We start from the raw sequence: 21,061 nt of genomic DNA, 5'->3' as shown, positions 1-21,061 counted from the left end.
TTAGAGTGAGTGATGTCAATCAAGCACACGCCCACACTGTGTTTAGGAGAGGTTTAATCAGGATGACTGACTTGGCCAGTCAGAATCATTCTGCTTGGCCATAAAAACTCTTTGGTCACCTTGCCTACAGTATACTATGTTTATGACTGTTGCCCTGCTTTATTGTCCTAAAATTAGAGGAATGTGATGTAAGAACAGGGCTATGAAAAAAACACTTTAACCTCATAGTCATTGTTCCATTTAAAATCCAATTTGCTTACAGCGCCAACACTATGAAAAGCCTATAACTGTCCTAATTCTTTATTCATGAGAACAAATCTTGTGGGGAAACTGGCTAATTGATAATAGATTGAAAATCAAACAGCTAATTAGAGGTTTTTGAACAACATTAGTGTATTAAGTAGAACTGTAGAAATGACACCTATATTCAAATAAATTCATTTACTTGTGTAAGGTGTGCAAAAATAAAAGATGCAAACAATTAAGGGAAAATAAGTATAACCTGAAAATATACAAAACAAATAACCAAAACATGCAATAAAAATAAATGATATTCAGTTGATAGTGCAATGCTGACAGTATTAGATTGTTATTAGTGATATTATCATTCTACATTCACGTTTAAAATAAAACACGTTCTATGGACTGAAGGTACTGCATTGTGTTCTTAATGAGCTCCTCTCAAGTGTATTTGTATTACCAACTAACAAACCACTATCTGTCTTCCACAAAGATCCGGTACAAGAACAAGGAGCCACTGTGGGAAGAATGTTTCTCATTCTTTGTTCACAATCCCAGGAGGCAGGAGCTCGAGCTGGAGGTAAAGCTGCTTAACCACTCATTTCAGATTGTCACAGATATAACATGTTATATTATTATATATATTTTTATAAGATCATGCACCACATGGTGTAAGTAGTTGTCTTGTGTTAAAGCAGATCTTTCTCAATGCACAGGTAAAAGATGACAAGCACAAATGCACCCTGGGTAATTTGACGGTGCCCTTAAGCGGCCTGTTAGAGGAGAAGGACATGACACTGACTCAGTGCTTTCCTCTCAAGAACTCCGGGCCCAGCTCCACCATTAAACTGAAGATGGCCCTGAGGGTAAAGATGGACTGCATCACTTCTCACCATACCATACCATTAGTGATGTAAGAGTTCAGTTCCTCAGGCTGAGGATACCACAACAGAGGTTCATGATCTGCTGATTAAAACAGAATGGCTGTGATTGAGTGGCACAGGACAGAATTAATGTTGCGGCAAAGCACAGTGTTGAAGTGTCAACAAAATTATGTATTAAACAGCCTTAACAGCTTTTGGTCTCAGCTCAATTCTAATTTGACCTTTGGCCCACCCCCCTTAGTAACTGTAGCTACACCTAGCTGTCAAGGCTTGAATTTACCCTTGGGGATCAATAAAGTATCTATCTATCTATCTATCTATCTATCTATCTATCTATCTATCTATCTATCTATCTGTCTGTCTCTGTCTGTCTATCTATCTGTCTGTCTGTCTGTCTGTCTATCTATCTATCTATCTATCTATCTATCTATCTAGGTTTCTTCACAAAGCTCGTATGCAGTTTGCAATGATAACAGTGGCAGCTTTTCCACTCAAAAATCTTTGTAATACTTCCAGCTTTTTATTTTTTATTTAAACGAGAATCTTCTAAAAAGGGTCTTAAATATGCACATGATGGCTACATGTATGGTATAATGCCAGGAAACCGAGACTAGAATACATGTCCCAGCCAGAAAGTTAGCATCCTCACCACTGGCAGTGTATAGGTTATAGGCCTATGCATTTTTCAGACTAGAATCATTTCACTCACTGTATAAAAAAAACACAGGATACTGTAGCAACTAAATTGCATTGCCCTTCATTACACTGACGCAAAGTGCATTCTCTTGTATTGAATCATTACGATTGATCAAATAAGAAAATGAATGCAGCCCTATCAAAAATATTGACCTGCACTGAAATAGCTTTCCTGTATTGGATATCCAAAGTGGGAAATTGCTTTACAGGCTTATTGACCGTTTTGGAACCAGAAGATTGAAAGATAGATTGCTCCATGAAGACATATTTCGCTGTACAAACACACTCAAAAAATACCTGAATCTTTTCATCAGTATCCCTAATTTTAAGACCACTTTACAAGAAAGGATTAGTCACTTTAACCATACAGTTTTTAAACAAGTCAGATAATTGCTTTAGTCAGTTTAAGGTTGCATTTAAAACCACTAACCTAACCAAATCCCCTTTATGTAGTTTTTATTTTGTGGTATTTTACTTGAGTACCTTGACAGGAAATTACATCACAACACAAGTAAATTCCAAATTGTATACAGAATATTATTCCAGTACTTAGCTGTAGTTCCTATTCATTATTCCCAGTAATGTCCTCCTGTCTTTCTGTAGATCCTGTCCCTGGAGAAGCAGGTATCCTCCGACCAGCCCTCCTCCATCCAGGTCAGGAAGTCCAGTGTGCCGCAGCCAGCCCCAGCCCCCACCCAGAGACGATCAGCCTCAGATTCCCCACTGCCTCCACCCACACCTCCACCACCCATAGACGCTTCAACCCTCACCCTCCAACACAGGGACGGCGAGCCATACTCAGCCAGCCCTCTCCGCAGTTTCTCTAACCTGAGCACCTGCATGTCTAGCTCCCAGAAACACCTGCCTCACAAGGAGTCCACACCCAGCCTGGCCTCGGATATCTCCCTGCCCTTCGCCACCTTGGAGCTTCAGCAAAGGCTTCGTCAGCTGCAGAAGTAAATGGCATACACGATATGTTATTTTTTAGAACAGTTTCCCACTTAATGTTCCTGTCATTGAGAGATTGCCCCCCATTTCTGAATATGTTTTTCTCCTCATTTCAGGGATCTTGTTGGTTTTTTAATGTATTTATGTAATTTAATTTCTGTTGCTCTGATAGAATGGCATCTTGACTTGTTTTTGGAATATGTGAATATTTTATCTGACTACCTGTCGAGCTGTCCATCTGTCCCTGCTGAATAATTTAACTGGAAGACTTACTCTGGTCTGTTTATAGTGGTTCGGCCCCCAGCCAGTACCCCCTGGGCGAGATCCAACTGACTGTCCGACACAGCTCCCAAAGGAACAAACTCATTGTGGTGGTGCACGCTTGCCGGTGAGGTCCATAACTGCCATCATACCCTGCATTTAAATTAGTTTTGTGATTGATAAATGGGAGACTTTCAGTTAAAAGGTGGTCTCATATTCAAGGACTCTTTCCTACGAATTTCATTTTTGGCCCAAGTTTCCATCGTTTATTATAATTGGTGATTCTTCAGTAAGCAGGTCCTTTTGCTTCCTGTGAAGTTACCAACATTTAAGAATAAACAGGCACCATTAACCTAAACAACATGTGACTGGCGACATGTGAGTGAAACAATTTTGTCCTGTGTGTCCTCAGTAACTTGATAGCCTTCACCAAAGACAGCTCGGATCCCTTCATACGCCTCTGTTTGCTGCCTGACAAGAGCCGAACGGGGAGGAGAAAGACCAGTACAATGAAGAGGAACCTTAACCCTGTTTATGATCAAACGTGGGTATAAATACTATTAATATCTTGTGCTTAAAATGAGCATGTTTGTAATCTAACAAGTATTTATGATATACTATCAGATGTGTGTTGCAGCTGTTGGGGTCCTGTTCTTGAAGGTTTCATTTTAATAATAGGCTTAATGTTTGTAATTACAACATTATTATATTACTGTGATTATAATATGGTTCTACAATAAATCAAACATTAAGAGTCTGATCCAAATGAACAATTGAAGAAAATGTCTAATGTTGTAACAAATGAAGCATTTTCATTTGAGAAAATGACTCCATGTTACATTGGTTTCAGACAATCTGTGTGTATTTGTGTTTGCAGGTTTGAGTTTAGTGTATCTGTGGTGGAGCTCCACAGGAGAACTCTGGATGTAGCAGTGAAGAACGGAGGGAGCATCCTGTCCAAACACAGAGGGCTTTTGGGAAAGGTAACTTCTGGCTGTTATTTTGTGTATTCTCCAGCGGTAGAGCCACTCCCTAGTACATATACATATATTCCAAAAACATAATGTCTGTTTTGCTTCTTGTTCAAAATTGCAGGTTCTGGTAGATTTAAGTGGGGCGGATATATCAAAAGGATGGACACAATGGTAAGCTTGTATTTTAATTTTGCCCTGTGCAGCATTGAGGGATTTCGTTAGGTAATAAACAACCTATTTTAGTGCTTTTATATATATATATATATATATATATATATATATATATATATCTATATATACAGTAAATATATATTTCTTTATTATTTTCTAGGTATGATCTGAGTGAAGATGGTGTGTCGTGTCAAGGCATAAGAAGTATTCAAGACTCCCTCACACAATAAAACCACCTCTCCGCTGTAATATAGTGATTTGTTAATATAAGGGCACACCATTTTGTTGTATTCATGTACATTTTTCATATAGTTTACAACACTTATTTTAGCATGCAAGACATTTTTTAAACAACTATCATTATTTCATTAATGTGAGATATTGTCACATATTGTAATGAAACACACCAACTGCCTTGTCTCTATTTTCAGTGTTTTATGTAAATATCAAATTACTAATAATATTGTTTTTTTTAAGATTATTTTTTTGGGGCTTTTCCCTTTATTTATTTAGTGACAGTGGATAGACATGAAAGGGGGAGAGAAAAGGGGGACGACATGCAGCAAAGGGCAGCAGGTCAGATTTGAACCTGCGCCGCTGCAGGATTCAGCCAACAGGGGGAAAACACTCTTACTGGATGAGCTAGAGGCCGCCCCGACTAATATATAATAATTTGGAGGGGTTTTCATGGCATTATATTTCCTTAAAAGAAATTATATTGAAACGTGTCAGAAATGTTATTGCTTTCTGTTGCATTTGTTCAAATGTGACAAATTCTGTTTTGTCGTCTGAGAAAACTCTTACCAAAGGAACAGAGAGAATAAGAAAAGTAGGCTCAAGTAGCAGTCTTGACTTGATTTTTTTTGTCATGCCGTGTTATTTGATTATTTACCTGTTATCATTCTTTATGCTTGATTACAAACATGGAATGCACATATGCAGTGAATAAAATGATTGCTCTGTATATTTTAAGAGGACTGTGAAATATTGGATGCTACTGAATACCAGGGAGCATTTTAGGGCTATGAACAAGTGATGTATAATATGAAGGATACTTGAATAAGGTTTGATTAATTGATTTGTTGAACAAACTGAATATTATGAGCAGAGATAACAGCTATTGCATTTGATGAGCAGGGCTGCCAGAACTTGTTAAGATGACACAGCTATGTCGTAAGGCATGTACATGTTTTGCCACACAGTCATAACTGTTGGAGGTTTTTAATACTTTTCTTGTCTATCTATCCTGTGCCTTAAAAAAAACCTGCTATGTAATTTTTGCCTTCCTAATGTTATTATTTTGAATGATATGATGCCTCATGGGTTTTGAAGAATAAATGGTTTCTCTTGTGAACATTGATTTTTGTGCTTTTTTTTTTTTAAAGGTCCTCTTCAGCTACAAAGAATATGAATTATTTCCACTTTGAATATGATATGTTATGAGGATGGAAGAAGTACTTTACTTCAGTAAAAGTATCACTATCACAGTGTAGAAATACTATTTACAAGTAAAAGTACAAAATTATCAACATCAAAATATATTGAAGTACCAAAAGTAAAAGTACTTATGCAGAACGGCCCATTTCAGAATAATGTATATTATGTTATTGGTTGATAATAATTGATAGAAAATATAGGTATCACTTTAATGTTGCGGTTGGTAAAGGTGGAGCTCATTTTAATTACTTTATATACTGTATATAATTGTACTTTGGTACAGTACTCGAGAAAATAGTTACTTTCCACCACTGTACATTATTTATGAGTGGGATGGTACTGATGTGCCCGTGAGCAAAAAAAAATCAATTCATCATAATTTCCCCTGAGGGTTTGGGTGTAATTGATAAGAGCGATTTCCTATACAATAAATAAAATGGCGTACGCAACTCCATGGTGCAACCAAAGCCCGTCTACGGGGGTACTTATTAGAAATTCTTTGGTGCAACCAGTATGCAACCAGGGTGCAACAACTAAAAAGACTTCCCAAGCTGTAAGATATATGCAGGGACTTGTCGCCATCTAGTGGCAGTGGAAGCAAACGACAATAATAATAACGTCAGCGTCAAAGTGGACGCACAACGTCATGACGCACTTATATCCAAATTTGCGCGGGTTTGCAGTTGTTAGGAGGTTGTCAGCCAACGGTTGTCGGCTTACAAAATTAAAAGTAAAAAGGTAAGTGACGAAGCTATAGGTTCATATTTGATACTTTGCTGATTATAACTCATAATTGTATAAGTACCAACGGACACAGTAGTATTGACGTTCGCAAATAACACTTTTAACGCTTTTGAGAAACTGGCTGCCATATTTGTTTTGATCTTGTTAACGTTAACGTTACAGTAACTTAACGTTAGCCAGCTATCGTTAGGTTAGTTAGCTAATACGTTAGGTATTTTCGTTGCCGTTATTGTGTTTTTTTATTGCAGTTTGCCTGGGAAATCCTCACGTCCCTCACCATCGCTTAGAGAACCGATAACATGTCCAAGCGAGAGGCGTTTTTAGAGGCTGCCTGTCAGGAAAATGTGGAAGACTTCCTTCGCTTTATCCAGCTTCATGTGAGTAACGTTAACTTCTTGTAACGTAGCTAGATAGGAAACCAGGAAGCCTTTAGAGCCACCAGAGCTCCTGGATGCGTGTCACAGGTTAATATAACTACACGAGAAGTAAACTAAATATTATCATACTTGTCAGTATAATACTATGCAAGAGCACCACAAACTGCTGCCTCAAAATTGACCATAAAGTTAAATGAACACCTTTTAAAACTTTTTGTTATAATTTGACTAGATCAGTTTTAGCATGTTCTACAACTAGCAACTAAATGCAGCTCTATATTTTGAAAAGATATCAATTGTGAACTGTATTACAGTTATACAGGGATATAATTTGGGAAATTAGTCTCACATTTTGTTACGTCTGATAGTTTCTGCAAATCACACTTCTCTGTTTGATTTAGCTTTAAAGCTTTAATGTTGATTACATATCTAAATAGGACACATGTTACTAGAGCCCAAAGTTAAGTGTTACATGTATTGACTCTGTTAACACCCTAAAATAAACAAATAATTCATAGCACAGAAAAGCTATCAATCAAAGCTAACAATCACAAAGTGGAACCGGATTATTTTGGATGTATAAGTCATCTACTACTGGGAATGAAAAGTCCTTTTGTAGTCACATCAAGTGTTTTTGTAGCTGAGTGTGTCTATCATGCACTGTATGTCTGTGTCGCCGAGTAGAAGAACAAAACAGAGCCTTTTGATGTGGAGGAGGTGGTGCAGGAGATGCCCAGAGACCAGAGGCAGACTCTGTGGGGAAAACTGGCTTCACTCCTTCAGGATGTCCTGCAGGAGTTGCCTCCGGAGCGCTGGGTGCAGGGCAGGGATGAGGGCATGGAAGTGGAGTCGGCTGCAGACCCTGTGAGTCAGTTTATGACAATTTTATTTATTTATTATTTTTTTAAGATTATTTTTTGGGGCATTTTTAGGCTTTTATTGACAGGACAGCTGAAGAAATTAAAGGGGAGAATGACATGCAGCAAAGGGCCGCAGGTCGGAGTCCAACCCGGGCCCGCTGCGTCGAGGAGTAAACCTCTATATATGGGCACCCGCTCTACCAACTGAGCTATCCAGGCACCCAGTTTATGACAATTGTGACATAAACTTTGATGGCATTACAATTTGATAAGCTGTTGCTGTTTAGATTTGTGTATTAGTACAGAAAAATACTTCGCACATCTACAATGTGAGACAGGTGCATCGGAGGAGGACAAGCAGGTCAAAAGTTGCGAAGAAAACTCCTGCACACTGTCTAACTTGCAAAAATATATAAAGTTTAATTGTAGGCAACGTTTCGGTACTAGACCATCTTCAGGCAAATGGTGTTACATCCTGAGAAGCCATCTGGTTACTATAGAGGGGTTGTATTGAAGTTTAAGCTTAGTAATGGAAATGTGAATGAATGTTATGCACTTATGCCTGATTTTATGTGGAAGTTGTTGATTGGTGCACAAAAAACAGTCACCTCCTACAAAATATGGGTTCTCAGAGTTGTTACACCATTTGCCTGAAGACGCTCTAGTACCAAAATGTTGCCTACTATTAAACTTGATATATTTTTGCAAGTTAGACAGTGTACGGGCGTTTCATCGCTAAGTTTGTGTATCAGAGCGAAATTTTGATACATATTTTTTGTTAACATCTACTTTTATTTACTATTCCTTCAGAAACATGTCATGGCTGTTGTGGATGGCGTGACACTAGTGGCTGCTGTGTCCTTAAAGGTCCTACAAGATGGTGACACCTACAGTGCCCTTCTGGAAATAACCCACAGGCTTCACGGTCAGTGTCCTTTGCTAATTTTTTTTCTCTCTGCTAAATTGATGTGTCTTCAGGTAGATGGTTATTTTAACTTCATCATGATGTTTGTGTCTTTCCCTCAGATGTGCTAGTGTCGCTGCCTGTCTCGGAGGCACCCCTGCAGCTCCATATCCACAAACTGTGCGAGGCCTGGTGGAAGAAGGGGCTGAAGGAGAAAGAACAGTTTGGTCGCACTGCTTTCTTCATCTCTCTGCAGAAGAGCTTCATTTTGAAGAAACCAGTCAGTATTTGACCTCAGTTATATGTCAAACCCATCAACGTTAGGCCTTTTGCTGTGGCCTTAAGATTATCATCACTAAGCTTTATTTTCACTTCTAGTAGTGTTGTTGCATTATTTTAAATAACTTCAGTTAGAGCTGGGTACAGAATTCAATACTTTAGGCACCGACCGAATTGCCTCTCAAGTATCAAGTATTAAAAAATGCTTCATCATTCAATACCCAATTTCAGTACCTTGGGAGGAAACCTCAACAGCGTCAGTGAGCCAATAAGCATGCAGCATGCATCTAATAATGTTTGTAATTGGCTGTCTAACATTACACGTCATAGAGACACGCAGGAAAACCTCTATGTTGCACAGAGATGGGGCTCACGTAGTAAGAGCTGAAAAATAAATTAAAAGATTTGTGCCGTAATTGAAATCGAAAAAAGTATTGTTTAGGAACCGGTATCAAAGTCACGATATTGATATCGGTACTAGTATTGGACATTTTTAAAAGATACTCAGCCCTAACTTTAATACATACTCTGTGTTGTCAGGGTGCTGAGATCCAAAGAGTCTGGAGTCTCCATGATGTTCTTTGGAGTCTGGACTACACATCAGAAGACGACAAGCAGATAATCAACTTGTTGATTCAGTGCTTTCACCGTCCTATTTACATTAGAAGCGATGACGTGAGTAGAGTGATATTTTGCTGCTATGTGTGTTTGAGTCACTGTCTCTGTTACGTTTCTCATTGTTGTGGTTTTGTCTTTGAGCTCTCAGCCTGATGACGATGTTTATATTGTCGCAGGGAAAGCGATTCCTGGTGTTTCTTTTCAGCTGGAATGTCGACTTCATCTGGGTTATTCATGGCACCATCAAAAACCAGCTGGAGTTTTATAGCAAGTAAGACGCTTACTTTATTTTGTTTGAAAGTAGTCAATTTTATTTTCACGTTATCTACTACTAAATTGTTTTGTGCAGGAAGATGACCACTCATATTACGGAGATCTACTTCAGAGCCTGGAATAAGGCTAGCGGGGACTTTCTGGAGAGGATTGAGAACTCATGCATTCAGGATTTTATGCAGAATGCGATCTTCCTTCATAGAACATCTCCTGTCCATGCCAAAGTCCGACAGGTAGACTTATTAGCTGTTTTTAAAGAACAATTCCAGCCTTGATATGCACATCATACTGTGTGTGTTTATTCTCTGATCTCCCTGTTTTCATATGCAGATCGTAAGCTATTTCCACACAAGGATGGGTTGTAGCAAGGTGGACAAGATGCTCTGTAATCTCTACAAGCCCATTCTCTGGAAAGCTTTAAGTGTACAGATACAGATTTCTAACTGCATTCATACTTTTTTTTTTTTTTTTTGTATTTTATTCTAGTGTAATGTGTTTCTGTTTGATTTCTTCAGGCTCCAAACTTTGAGGTGCGTGCAAATGCCACTTTGCTTTTCACTGAGGCCTTCCCAGTCCATGACCCGGAGCAGAACAACAAGAATATAGATGAGGTCATTCAAAAGCAGCTGGACACAGTCATGGTGAGGACCTTTCAAACCATTCAAATTTTTGTTGTATGGAAACTGAAGTTATAATGTTTAGTACTTAAACGTATTTTTGGTGCTGTAAAGCCGCAACACACAAATACTGATCTTAAGAAGGAGCAAAATAAAATCAAAATTAATTGACCTTTTGAATTTGAACATGAACCTCAGTGCCTAAATGACAACCACCTAGCTGTCACCCTCAGGGCCTCCTTGATGACCCTCATCCCACTGTACGCTCCATTGCTACCCTGGGAGTGTGTAAGATCCTGGCCAAGTGCTGGGAGCTCCTCCCTAGTATCATCATCACAGACTTCCTGAAGAAGCTGGTGATGGAGCTGGCGGCTGACAACAGCTCCCCTGATGTCCGGTGCTCAGTCTTCAAGGTAGGAACTTAGAGTTAGATTACTAACTAATGACATCTTATCCAGGATCTAAGCTGAGAGCATGTTTAACAAACTGTCATTATTAAGTCAAGTTATATTACAAATGTATTACAACAATTAGGCATTCTTGTCCAGATGTTTAGTGATGCTGAGTTGTTAGCACTATTGTCACTGTAGACGGAATTAGCACGACTGATTTTATTGGCTGTAGACAAGATATTTAATGACTTGTGGTTTGTGTAATATTTTCCCCAGTGTCTGACTATTGTCTTGGACAACACTCTCAGCCATCCAATATTGGAAAAACTCCTGCCTACTCTCAAATACAGCCTTCATGACAACTCAGAGAAAGTCCGCACAGCTTTCCTTGACATGCTTATTAAGGTCAAGGCAGTGCGTGCTGCCAAGGTACTGTATGTGTAGGGTTTCTTTTTGCTTTGTACATTGTTATACAGGCTCTTAATAGGGCTGATTTGTTTTGTTTTTTTCTTGTGTTATTATCACTTTTTTTTTAATTGTGTTTCTCTTATTTGAATTTTATAGCCATTTTAAAGTACACAGGGATCTGGATTGACACTTAATATACACTTTATTCATTAATTCCAACAGCAAAAGAAAAATACAATACAATTGGACAATCGCAGACTCACCATGTTAGGCCTTAATAAAGATCATTCATATATTTGAATGACCGAACAAGCTTGTCAGTGGACCCTTTTAAATCAGAAATGCAAAGGTACAGGAGTGTACCACAAAGACTCAAGGCAAAAATAAATATAACTAAAAAAGTATCCACAAGCAATGATAAATAACCATTCAAATTAAAGATTATTTTTTTGGCTTTTTCCACCTTTATTCAACAGGACAGCTAGGTGAGAAAGGGAAGCGAGAGGGGAAGACATGCAGGAAATTATCACAGGTCGGATTCGAACCCTGGACCTCTGGGTCGAGGCATGTTCGAAGTATATGTGCGCCTGCTCTACCACTGAACCAACCTGGCCACAGTACCATTCTAATTAAACAATACCAACAATATAATGCAAGAAAAAATGAACATGTTATTAGGCTTAAAAATAAAAAGTCAGAATATCTACTTATGAATGACATTAACAATTAAAATACTGGAAGGGATAGATTTCCCACATAAACAATGAAGGGAAACCTGTTATTTGAGATGGTGAAGACAGTTTGTTGGAACACAAAATGCACAGTCTTTCTCTAAAATACACAAAGCTGTTGTAAAATAAACTTCCGTGTCCAAATCCAACAAGGACGTTCACACAAATCAAATAGTTGGCATGCAGCTTCAGTCATGAACTTCTGCTACTGAAGATATACTGTATCTAAGTGCTTGGTACAAATCCAGATGTTATTCAGCCACATTGGATTGAGACACAATCCACTTACAAGATGCAAGTTAATGCCAGGTGTAAAAAGAGGCTGCGTTTACTCATGGTGTGCCGCTCTCCAGTTTTGGGACGTGTGCAACATGGACCACCTGCTGGCCCGTCTGGCTATCGATTCCCATCCGGTTTCCAAGCGCATTGTCGATCTGCTCTACAAGTCCTTCTTCCCTGTCAACGATTCCGAGAGCGAGTGGTGCTGTCGGTGCATCACCCTCATCCAGATGAACCCCATGGCTGCCAGGAAGTTCTACCAGCATGCCCACAAACACACAGCCCCCACTAACATAAGTAAGTGCTGTGTGTACATGGCACAGTTTAAGACTGTAAAAAATGAAATGATTTAGCAAGGTGCATTTGTAGTAGGTTCATCTATTGTTTTGTCTTCTCTTGCAGTAAAGCTGATGTTGGCCATTCGCCGTGTTCTGAACAGCTGTAGCCAGACCGACACTGACCTGTCCCAGATTAATGACAGCAACAAGGAGAACAGTGCAGTAAGACTGAGACGCTAACCGAAATGACAGAACAAGTTTTTTGAGTTTGGATTTTTTTATTATTATTATTTGCATTTTTTTGTTGTTGAGCATTACTTTATCTCCACAAACTAAACTTTGAGAAATATGTTGATTCTATAAAATGTCAAAAATAGTGACAAAAAAACACCTGTCACAATATATATTAGTTTTGGCATTTTTGAGGGTGTAGTTGTTAATTTATTTGTCAATCTAAACCTTTTTTTTCTGTCCAAACCTTGATCAGATATAATGGGAGTTTGGATACATGAGTTCAAATTGTGAATACTATGTGTCTGAGTTTATGGAGATTCAAATTGGAGTTTGATCTTAGCAGGCTGAACCTCTACTTGGGAAAGACTTGGCCGTCGTGTCCAGTCTGCTGGAGGTTGTGGCCATCCTGTGGAGAAGTGTCGAGAAGGCCCTGAAACAAAATGAAGAGGCCCAGAAGTACACTGTTGCCAAGTTTGGAAATGTCATGGCCAAGTATTTCCAGGCTTTTGAGGTACTTCAACCTCCTTTCTCCTTCAGCCCCTTCTTCCACCAGGCCTTGCATAGTTTGTGGATATGGAGCTGCAGGGGTGCCTCTGAGACAGGCAGCGACACTAGAACATCTGAGGGAAAGACACAAACATCATGATGAAGTTAAAATAACTGCACACTGTATAGTTTTTCTTTCATGAACAAGTATTACTATAAAACTTTCTTGATTTGTTTTTTCCAGGATGAGCGGTGTACCGTTCCTCTCATACAACTGGCCTCATTTATGCCCCCAGCGGCAGTTCCAAAATTCAGGTATGCAATAGACAGATCTCCTCTTCTCTGTCTCCATCTCGTTTCGGCTTTTTACACCCATTCTACTCTTCTGTTTTACTGTCTAACCTGTCTCTCATCCCGCTCTCTCGTTCCCAGCTGTGGCATCCTGTCCAGACTGAGGAGGATGGACTCAGGAGCAACGCCAACACAGTACAGCCAGCTGTTAGACTGCATGTGCTGCTGGGGCCAGGCTGCTGACATCCTAGAACTCGTCACTGACTGGCTAACTGAGGCTCTGCCCAAGCAAGGGGTCAGTCAGTACAACACCAAAGGGCTGAAATTATTGTATTGTTAGGTTTCTCAGATCTTTCTGAAAAGTAAGAGGTTTAATCCAAACACACATCCCTTGTTGATCTTTGTAACTTCTTTCAACCTCGACAAGGCGAACACCAATCGAAGAGTGCGTATCCAGGAGACTGTGGAGGCCAAACCAGACCTGGCACTGGCTTACCTGGATTACCTATTCAGCAACACGTCAACACGGGAGAAAGTCCTGGCTCTTGGTCAGAAACCTCTGAAACAGCTCCATACAGTTATAGGAAACTGGAGGGTATGTTGGCTACCTTTCATCAGTATTTCATTTCAACAGATGTGAGTCTTGAATACATTTATCTTCAGCAATTATAGAAAGAGTAGATAAATGTATTTCAATCTTTCCTCTATGAGAAGCAGTTTTCCACTGACATGTGAATCGTTGTGATATTTGTCTCAACAGTTGGTCCTGTACACTCACCTCAGCTCCCCGACAGAAGACCCTAAAAGTCCCAGTATGGAGACTGCGCTGAAAGTCTTCATGTACCACGTGCGTCTCGGTGCACATCTACAACATAATGTGAGTTTCTCATTTTGCTCTAACGATGCTTTGTTAGACATTCATACAGCTACAGGATGTTTAGTGCAGTTACTTTCTTTGTAAATGAGCACTCCACTAGAAGCTTGGCAATAGGTTAGAGCTGGTAATTGTTTTACCAGCTCATGTGAAAATACAGTTTTTTTTATTTTCTTATTTTTATTAATAATCTTTTCCAGTTATTTTTCAAAAAGAAAAATAGTGAAACAATGCTGCACATTCACATGTTCCAGCTTGTCAAATGGCAGGATATGCTGCTTCTCTTCATCATATATAATAGTAAACTGAATACCTTTCGATTTCGGACTTTTGAACAGACAAAACAAGACAAAACAAGTTTTTGACATGTCATAGACCAAATGATTTATCGCATAATCAATAATAAAAAATAAAATAACCGTCTGTTGTTGCCCTACAGTAGGTGTTGAGGCAGGGGAGAGACCTTGCCCACATTTTCCCAGATTACTCAGTTTTGTAAGCCAGTTACGTTCTGGTCACAAGCCTAAATGGTACACTTTGTTTTTCTGTGTCCAGAAATAAATAGTTTTCCTTCGTAAACTACAAAAACAAGTTAAAGGTAAGAAAATGAAACCATTTGTTTCTTTCCTAGTCCTCTGAGGGTCGAGAGTACTTGCTCTCTCTGGAGCATGTGGCAGCGTGGGTAGCTGAGAGGGTGTTGCCCTTCCTGGCTAAACGTACCAACGATGATGATGACGATGAGTCGGAGAAGTCACAACCACTGGCTGCACAGATAACTGAGGTGAGCTCTACCATTACTCATTATGTAAACATGTAGCTTCCAAAAGCCAACTTACATGGTTTCAGTAGAGGACTTTAGACGGGAAAACGTCCGCTAAGGAGTAATTGAGCCCAAACAAATATGTGTTGGGCCTATTCTAAGGGTCTATTGAGCCTTGCCCGACTATAATTGGTGAAGCTAAAATGACTTGCGGAATATGCAGGGCTGCAGTAAGCACCAGAATTTAATTTGTGCAAATATGGTAAATGTGGTTGGTCTCCACTGCAGCACAAATGTGCGACGTAGGCACACAAGGTGGGTACATTTTCATAACAGAATATTACCTTCAGAAGCTGCACATGAAAATGTGTTGTATTTTGTGAGGAGGTAAATTATTGCCTGGCCATTATATATTTAACCACGCAGTTAGACCAACACTTGGTCTAAGTGCTCTCAGTAGACGACATTTTAATATTGTTTGTGATATCTACCAGCTACAATGAGGTGAGATCTGTGAGGTCTTGATTTGGATGATATGGATGGAAGGTTGCAACTATCATATTGGAGTGCATCTGTATCTCCTAAAAATATATTTTGCCTTTATGAGAATTGTGAAGTCAGTCCATGCAAGATGATTTCTCTGCAGAAATACAGACTTCTTGCAAATTAAATAATATCTCCTTGTTCATAAATTGCCAGTTTAGTTTTCTCTCATCTCTCTTCACTCATTTTCACTTTGATACGTAGCCTGTACCAAGGCTGTAGATGAGAAGACACCGTTATGTTGTTATCCAGACCATTACGTTTTGTGGAGCCTTTTTGCCTCCTGCTTCCAGGACTTTCAGTTCTGCTCAATGAAGTTAGACTCCTAACAGATTGTTCTGTTCCAGTCCATACACACTCATGTACATGCCTCCTCCTGCTCATTATTGCTGAAATGGGCTTATTTTCTTTATTTGTGCCATCATTCTCCAGCCTGTCACCACATAACTGCTGCGATCAGATATTGAAAATAACCCTGTTTCAGTTCCCTTCTTATTAATGTAGTGGCGGGGGATCATAGGCAGCTTCTCCAGGCTACCAGCTAGCGGTAGAAATGAACATTATACTGAAATGTAGCTCCCCTAAGACTCTGTGTCATCTCTATTTGTTTTTGATTTAAAAAGTTTTCTTTTTTTGGAGTGTGAAACGTTTTTCTCCATCGTGACGATGATGCATTTTACCAGAGTTTCCTGACGGTGTGCCGAGACGTTTTACTTGTGGGTTTGGGCGACGAGACGTTCAAGGGTCAAATCCTCCACTTGTGCTCGCTCACCCTCCTCTCCGGTGAGTGTTTCAAATGTTTGTTTAAGTGAACCATACCGCAAGAGTACTGATACACTGCAATTATGTAAACAATGTATTGTAATTCAATTTTATTTATAGTATCAAATCATAAGAGTTATCTCAAGACCCTTTACAGATAGAGTAGGTCTAGACCACACTCTATAGTAAAAGAAGCTATATTTTATATACCTAAAACAGTCCTATTGCATCATTTTTCGTTACCTGAGTTGGCATTTTTACACACATTAATGTATTTTCCTTTGCATTTCCAGAGGCAGGCTACCTGTGTATTCCTGCAGTGCTCCCAATTCTGAAGGAGGTGGTGGACAGCTACGGACCTGAGGACAACAACAACAACCCCGCTCAGGAAAATGAGGAAGATGCAACCACTGTCGTTCTGGGTGTGGTGGGCAACATCTTTCAGAAGATTATAGAGCTCTTGGCTCGCCGTCTTAGGAAGGAACCAGAGGAGGGAAAACAGGTATGTAGACATTTTAACCCCTAGTGTGTTGATTTCATTCTTTTATCTGGTGTATTACTACATTTGTTCTACATAAACTCAGGGTTTCCACAGGGTCTTAAAAAGTCTAAAAAAGAAAAGTCTGAAATTTCAAAGTCAAAATTTTAGGCCTTTTAAAAAGTCTTAAATTCAAAAGTATTGTGTTCTAGGTCTTAAGTAATTTTAAACAGGTCTTAATTTTCCTATTTCAATGTAACGCTATCTCTAATGGTCATTAAAATGTTCCCGCAGCGCTTAAGAATGTAGTTTTTTTTTTTTTATAATCTGTGGTGTTGTAGTTCTCTGTCGCTAGTCACCAACATATAATTCGCTGTATTATGACTACAAATGAGACCAACATGCAACTTACAGTATATCGCAGCCAATCTAGACACCAGTCCTATAATGCCAATGACAAAAAACAATTGTTTCCGACGATGTTTCCGGACTCTAACATCTGACTTTGTTTTTGATGTTGTGATAAAGGTCTTACATTTTATTCATAATGGTCTTAGAAAGGTCTTAAAAAGAAACTGCACTTTATTTAGTTTATTTCTTACTTAACCCTGTACTGAATGTTTTTGCCTCCACGACGGCTGTTTTCTTACTAGTTGTCAACAGAAACATTTATTGGTTTATTCTTGTAATTGCATCTATACAACATCTATAAAAACGTCCATAACTTTAGTTATGGAGCACTGTACATCTTGCTCCATAACTAAAGACGGTCTCTAAAGAATATCTTTATCTGTGTGTCCTGACTTAGCTGTGTCAGTCAGCCGTTCCTGGCCTGACAGACTTCCTCCAAGTGGCAGTGATCTGGGACAAGGCACCTCTCAGGGGGGTCTTCTCTACTCTTTTTGCTGTCATCATCGTGGAGAAGAGACATTTGCTTCAGAAGGTATGAACTGCCTGCCAGTGCATTTGTCTTTTACCAATATCCCGCACGTCCTGGGCGTACATAAGCCACTTGATTGATTATATTCTTGAGCAATTCAATTAAGGGAAATGATGAATGCTGCTGTGCACTTATTTTTAAAGATCACCCATCCTGAAGAGGTGATCGCCCCAGAGTCAGTGGAGGACATGCCTCCTCTGTCCAGCATCCTACTGTCTGTCATCCTCAAATTACCCTCTCTTACCAGGTAAATATCCTACGTCCACTTTCTCTTACTTACACACCAGGGACAACTTAACATGCCCTCAGCTTAGTCTGTCATCTTTTTTGGTTTTCCATTATGAAAAAAAGTACCGGGTACCTGCTAACAGGAACTTTTTTTTTAGTAGCCTCCGTCGAGGTTCCAAGCGAGCTGAGGCGATACCAAAAGGTGACGTGAAAACCTGCAGACTACTGATTGGTCAGAGAGAATCGTCACTAATCACTGCATCATCATCATTGCTAGCGACAAACGGGGGTGTCCTGAACAAACCCGCCATTTTTAAATAGTTTAGCCAGTGGTGTTTTTTTGCTTCCTCCAGCTTCTTTTGAAACAAAATGTGTCTTCTGGCTGTGGCAACAGCCACATGCTGAGAATCAAAAACAACACGTGTGTGTGTGTGTGTGTGTGTGTGTGTGTGTGTGTGTGTGTGTGTGTGTGTGTGTGTGTGTGTGTGTGTGTGTGTGTGTGTGTGTGTGTGTGTGTGTGTGTGTGTGTGTGTGTGTGTGTGTGTGTGTGTGTGTGTGGGTCACTGCAGTTTTCTGCGCACAACATTATGGAAACGATGCCTTCAGAGATAGACCCTTAAAACTTCTTTGAGACCTTTCTGTTTAACCAGAAACGGCTCTGACTCCATTTATTTATATATATATATAAAAAGCAATACTTTTAGCGTGTATAGAGCCAACATATTTTCACATGTAAATCGGTAAACTATGTGTTTTATTTCAACCAAAACTAGAATTGTTGTTGGAAAGGTGGAAAGACGACCCAAAACAGCTTTTCATAGTTTCATTTAGTTTCTGTCGACTTTGAATGAAGTGTATTTTACGATGCTAAAATTACTGTTTATTTACATGGAGTCTGGCGGGTTTAGCAAACGCGATTTCGCGGATGTTTTTATGTTTAAAAAAAGGATCTTACTCTTTAACAGAAAGGTCGACCTCCTTAGAAATCCTTTCCATAATGTTGTCACTTAGAATATTAATCTGAGCCTGTCAGTGGCAAAACGAGCACTTTTGTGAAGGTAAATACAAGCTGGACAATTGCCCTTTTAACTTACATTGTAGCTTGTTTCGCCGCTGCCGACTGCAGCGATCTCGCTTAATACTGGACCAATGTCAGAGATTGTTGTTCCCATCAGTCACTTAGACACAAAAACATAGGAAAATAGGGCCCAGTTTGAAAAAAGCGCTAGTTACCCTTTTAAATGTTTGTTTCAGGGCATTTTTGACAGAAGTCTGCTCCTCTTTCGACTGTGAGGCCATCAGCAGTCTGAGTGAACTAGCTTCCGTTCTGCACGTCTTGGCGGTCATCAGACACAGTGAGTTTACATGATCAGAATTTAGATTAGAATTTGAGTGTTCCTGGTCATTAAAAAAGCAATTTCGATATTTTTCTTTTTGATCGTAAAGATAAATCACTGTTTGTTATATGTCACACTTTTAGCAGGGCAGTCTAAAGCAGGTTTGAAGAGCGCAGCCATATGTGTTCAGCAGCAGCTTTACAAACATGCAGTCACATCTGTAGACACCAGAGACATCCAGGGGTAAGTGGAAGGAAATAAGATATATCTGATGTTTTCTTTAGAGAGACTGTGTATAAATATACAGTATTCATTGATTTTTGGTACATGAGCTGTAATGACTAACATTTAATCCCTTCCTGCCACAGGGTTATTTATGAATCTTCATTGAAGACTTTGAATGAAATTCTGGATTTATAAATTGATCTGATTGATGTGTAATAACTGCTAGACATTTGTATTTTATGAAACTAAGGAGTGCTGTATAATATCAGCTTTGCTGTAAGCATGACAGACTTTCTGTTGCTGGCAGACGAATGACATGAAATATTTCGACTTCACTGACCGGGCTTTATATATGGTTTGGATTGAAATCTAAAGCTGAGAACAAATGCCTCTGATGTTTTTCCAGATTGGCTCCACTTCTCTTTGTTTATTTATTTCTTCATGATGGCAGACATTGCTCAAGTCTTGTCTCTCAGGCTTTGTGTATTGATAATGTTAACAAATAAAGATGGAGCTCTCCACTGCAGAAATACGGTTTCATAGACTGAGTGGTATTCTTCTTTAAAGCTTTCTTTTCACAGCTCTGCTGTCCACTTTTTTCAAATGAAATACATTATATTTGTTCATGTTTCACTATTTGTGTTTATGTATCTGTTGGTCTATCAGCATGTCAGCTGTAGCATGCTTATAAAAAGAATAAAACAAACGTATCAATCAACCTAAATTTGATGGTTTTTCCTTTTTGAGACTGTACAGCGGTTTGGCAAGTAATAACTCTGTTCAAACAAACAATAAATCATTCTCTTTGCTCTCTTTATTCTTAAAGGGGAATGGTATTCATTTCAAGAATTTGCATACTGTTTTGCTTTATTTTGGATTAATTGCTAGTCTCCTTTTAAGAGGCGGCATGTACTACATTTGAACAGTTGATTGTGTAATCTACTTACACTGTAACTAAGTACACTTACTCAAGTACTGTACTTAAGAACATCGTACTTGTACTTGATTCCTTTTCAGAGGCAAATATTGTACTTTTACTACATTTATATGTTGCTATTGTTACTAATTACTTCCAGATAAAAAATTGACATACACATATCTAATCTAAATCTAATAGTATCACAGATAGATGGAGCTATGTGTTTGTATGTGTGTAATCTTTATTTTTTTATTTTGTCAAAATTTTCTCTTAAGATGTATAAATCAACCAAAACTTTCTGTAGCAGTTATTGTGCAATATGTGGACCTTTTTTTAGGATTTTTTTTTTTTTTTTTAATCTTTGTGTAAATGTTATGCATTTCTATATCTTAACTATAATGGCACTTTCACTGTGATATGTTGGCATGTGTTTCTCATAAATCTAAATCCATCCATCGCGCTATTACATGCTGCACACATCATCCCTCCTCACCATGTGTGTTTGACGTCAGAAATTTAGGAGGGGCTCCTCCGTGAAGCTGGTTGCTGTTTGTGGTGCTGAAACAACGCCTGTATTGTGTTGCCATTTAGCGATTTATTTTTTCCGCCTCTG

At 39.0% G+C, this 21,061-nt stretch overlaps 2 protein-coding genes across 7 annotated transcripts in view; both read left to right on the top strand.

Moving 5' to 3' along the window:
• Window positions 1–5,534, top strand: part of esyt2b (extended synaptotagmin-like protein 2b) — a 29,333-nt gene extending 23,799 nt beyond the window's left edge. For all 4 annotated transcript variants that reach the window (XM_078280649.1, XM_078280648.1, XM_078280650.1 and 1 more), the window contains 8 exons: window positions 734–820; window positions 957–1,106; window positions 2,424–2,776; window positions 3,058–3,156; window positions 3,442–3,573; window positions 3,907–4,012; window positions 4,125–4,174; window positions 4,335–5,534. In XM_078280649.1, the coding sequence (XP_078136775.1) occupies window positions 734–820; window positions 957–1,106; window positions 2,424–2,776; window positions 3,058–3,156; window positions 3,442–3,573; window positions 3,907–4,012; window positions 4,125–4,174; window positions 4,335–4,404 (1,047 nt within the window). In that variant the 3' untranslated portion in view covers window positions 4,405–5,534. The remainder of the gene's footprint in view (window positions 1–733; window positions 821–956; window positions 1,107–2,423; window positions 2,777–3,057; window positions 3,157–3,441; window positions 3,574–3,906; window positions 4,013–4,124; window positions 4,175–4,334) is intronic.
• Window positions 5,535–6,271: 737 nt separating this feature from the next.
• Window positions 6,272–20,330, top strand: ncapg2 (non-SMC condensin II complex, subunit G2). 3 transcript variants are annotated; one of them, XM_078280831.1, is made up of 27 exons: window positions 6,272–6,349; window positions 6,604–6,732; window positions 7,417–7,596; window positions 8,403–8,517; window positions 8,619–8,776; window positions 9,316–9,450; window positions 9,570–9,664; window positions 9,743–9,899; window positions 9,997–10,089; window positions 10,182–10,307; window positions 10,517–10,696; window positions 10,952–11,104; window positions 12,168–12,390; window positions 12,496–12,593; window positions 12,949–13,116; window positions 13,336–13,406; window positions 13,524–13,677; window positions 13,810–13,977; window positions 14,143–14,259; window positions 14,888–15,037; window positions 16,243–16,342; window positions 16,615–16,823; window positions 17,608–17,742; window positions 17,883–17,986; window positions 19,222–19,322; window positions 19,448–19,547; window positions 19,673–20,330. In XM_078280831.1, the coding sequence occupies exons 2-27, from the start codon at window positions 6,655–6,657 to the stop codon at window positions 19,722–19,724; spliced, it is 3,420 nt and encodes a 1,139-aa protein (XP_078136957.1). In that variant the 5' UTR covers window positions 6,272–6,349; window positions 6,604–6,654; the 3' UTR covers window positions 19,725–20,330. The 3 variants fall into 3 exon arrangements, with proteins under 3 accessions (XP_078136957.1, XP_078136956.1, XP_078136958.1); XM_078280830.1 differs by having other exon boundaries at window positions 12,946–13,116; XM_078280832.1 differs by lacking the exons at window positions 19,222–19,322; window positions 19,448–19,547; window positions 19,673–20,330 and adding an exon at window positions 18,126–18,489 and having other exon boundaries at window positions 12,946–13,116.
• Window positions 20,331–21,061: the final 731 nt, after the last annotated feature.

Source organism: Sander vitreus, chromosome 22 (genome assembly GCF_031162955.1).
Source record: "Sander vitreus isolate 19-12246 chromosome 22, sanVit1, whole genome shotgun sequence".
Taxonomy (NCBI): domain Eukaryota; kingdom Metazoa; phylum Chordata; class Actinopteri; order Perciformes; family Percidae; genus Sander; species Sander vitreus.
Note: the sequence above shows the minus strand (reverse complement) of the source record. Positions and strands in the feature narration are given on the sequence as shown.